General features: G+C 33.2%; 1 protein-coding gene across 1 annotated transcript in view; it reads left to right on the forward strand.

Moving 5' to 3' along the window:
* Window positions 1-2,641, forward strand: part of LOC106468836 (titin-like) — a 37,242-nt gene that overhangs the window by 27,773 nt on the left and 6,828 nt on the right. The window contains exons 7-8 of the mRNA XM_022397194.1: window positions 565-694; window positions 1,808-1,993. Of these exons, the coding sequence (XP_022252902.1) occupies window positions 565-694; window positions 1,808-1,993 (316 nt within the window). The remainder of the gene's footprint in view (window positions 1-564; window positions 695-1,807; window positions 1,994-2,641) is intronic.

Here is a 2,641-nt window from a genome sequence, read left to right on the forward strand (position 1 = left end):
ATATTGAGCTTTGAAACATATTTTTCTTGGATTAATTTCATCTAGTGATTTATTATTTATTAATAAAGGTTTTTTGTTTTGTTTTTTAAGTTCAGTAATATAGCGATTATTAGATATTTGTAGCAGGACAAACCCAAAAATAATTTACACTTTTGAAAAAAAATAGTGGATATAAGTGATAAAAATTACCGGAAATATATATAAAAAAAAGGATTTCATTTTATATTTGAATTCTATGAAAAATTAAAATAGGGCCATAATTCTTATTTATGCTGATAATTTTAATTATGGCCATATTTGAACACAAATTATTCAAATACAAAATTAAATAACTTTTATATTTCCAGTATTTTGTCTAATAAGTGTTTGGTTAGTATTAGGGATAATGATAATGTTGCTGTTCTAAAAAAAAAACATTTAACAACACTATAAACATCTCACCATTTCAAACTATATTTATCACTCAAAACTGAGATATACAGTTTTATATTTCCGGTAATTTTTATCACTTATATCCACTATTTACAGTTTGTACCTTGTCATTAACGGTCTCGTCTGTTTTAGGAACGTAGACTTCATGAACATTTTGGCCTACGATTACCACACAGCATACGAAGATGAGACCGAACATCACGCTCCACTGTTAAAACGTCCTGACTTTAGTGAATGGGACGAAAGGAACGACATGAATGTGGTAAGCCAGTGTTTTAGCTTGTTAATGTTCCCGAAATTGAGCTCTGAAGTTGATAAGTTTTTTTGTTATTATTATTATCACTGAAAATAAATTGTGAACAAAGGTAATTGGCGAGTACTACACAGTATTGAAGACCCTAGGTATGCTTTTCGAATGTCGTAAAATATTATTTTGAAGTCTTTAGGAATTGTTTCTGGATTTGAATGATACATAAAAAGCCGGTAGGCCTAGCGTATTAAAGGACATTCATTTCACGAAAAGGAGTTAATATACTAGTGTAAATCACCGATTTTCTATTTCTGTAATAAAACGAATGAATAAACATATTTGCTGCAAAAAAACAAACAAACAAAATACCAAATATTACACAATTAATTGATTACGTTTCTCGTAATGAATACTTACATATTTTGTTCACCGCCAATTTCCTTGTGTACGTAGCGCATGTTGTCAGATATGAGTATTAAAACCATTCTCTAACAAGCCAAAATGCCAAGTGAACAAAACTTTTTGTTTTCTTTCAGAAGTAGTTAAAACAGTAACAATTAATTGGTTATATTTATCTTAACGAGTCCTTTTCTCATTCTGAATGTCCTTTTTGCATTTTAGGCCAACTCATAAGAAGCTGCATCCCGTAAGACTATATAGTCGTTAACAGTCACAAAACAAGTTCCGATGACAAAAGGTTATCATTCTTTAAAATAAACATTGCATATTTTTGTTCACTGTTACTGTATTGTCAAGCAACTAGATGTACTTCCGCAGGGTCCCCGAAAATGTTTTATTTCAAAAGTAAATAAAACCAAAATTAAGAGTAAAATATTATTATTTCTTGCTTTTGAAGTTTATGTGTCATGCTGTGTTGTAGCCTATAGAATACACAATTATTCTCGTGATTCATTACATGCGCACGTTTTACTGACGCACGACAGTACAAATTACAACGTTAAGCGTCCCTTATGAGACGTCATTTTAATGTCTACTGACTGACTGACAGAAAACACACTATTGTATAATGGTGCGAGTAGTTAAAACAGGTGACCCCTCCAGGTGGTCTTCGGTTCTCTTTCGGGGAATAACGATGATTAAAGTATTAAATCTTTAACTTTATAGGAGTGGACTGTAGACTATTACTTGAAGCTTGGAGTTGTACCCGAGAAGTTAGTTCTTGGTATTCCCACTTATGGAAGGTCGTACACACTGTTAGACCCAGAAGACAACGGAATAGAAGCGCCTGTTGATGGTCCTGGTGAAGAAGGGCCTTCAACCAGAGAGACGGGCTACATGGCTTATTATGAAGTAAGTAACATGCTACTCATTAGAATCAGGGTGATATGTCATCACGTTGGTTTTTAAATGTCTAGATGTACCTAGGTAAATATCGAAGTTGGTTTGTGTAGTCCTGGAGACAGTTGGTACAAACTACGTTAAGTTTACATGTCTAGAAGACACTTGGCATGTATCACGTTGTATTTTTATATATCCAGATGCACTTAGATGTGTATATACCTTTGTAATTTTTGTCATCTTGAACAGGAGTTTCTAAACTTTCCAAACTCAGGACCCACGTGAGTAGTAGTCAGACAATTTTCTGGGACCCATGTTCAACTGCGGGGGGTAAGGGGAGTTTACTGTTGTTATATGTTTCAGTGAAATATAGTATCGATCTCATATTTTGCATTTTGTTTTGTTTGTTGAAATGAATTTTAGAATCATTATCTTATAAATAAGTTTAAAATAATAATATGTTTACGTTTTGTGTACAACCCTCAGTCCAGAAGCAATTTGGTGCGTACAATACTGGTTTTTGTCATATAGGATTTGGTTTGTTATGAATTTCGAGCAAAGCTACACGAGGGCTTATTAATTAGAAACGGGACGCGAACCATGGATTCTCAGATCACAGTCGGAGACACTAACCACTAGGCTACGATCGGTCTATAAGGA

The sequence above is a fragment of the Limulus polyphemus genome, unplaced genomic scaffold (genome assembly GCF_000517525.1).
Source record: "Limulus polyphemus unplaced genomic scaffold, Limulus_polyphemus-2.1.2 Scaffold3183, whole genome shotgun sequence".
Classification (NCBI taxonomy): Eukaryota; Metazoa; Arthropoda; class Merostomata; order Xiphosura; family Limulidae; genus Limulus; species Limulus polyphemus.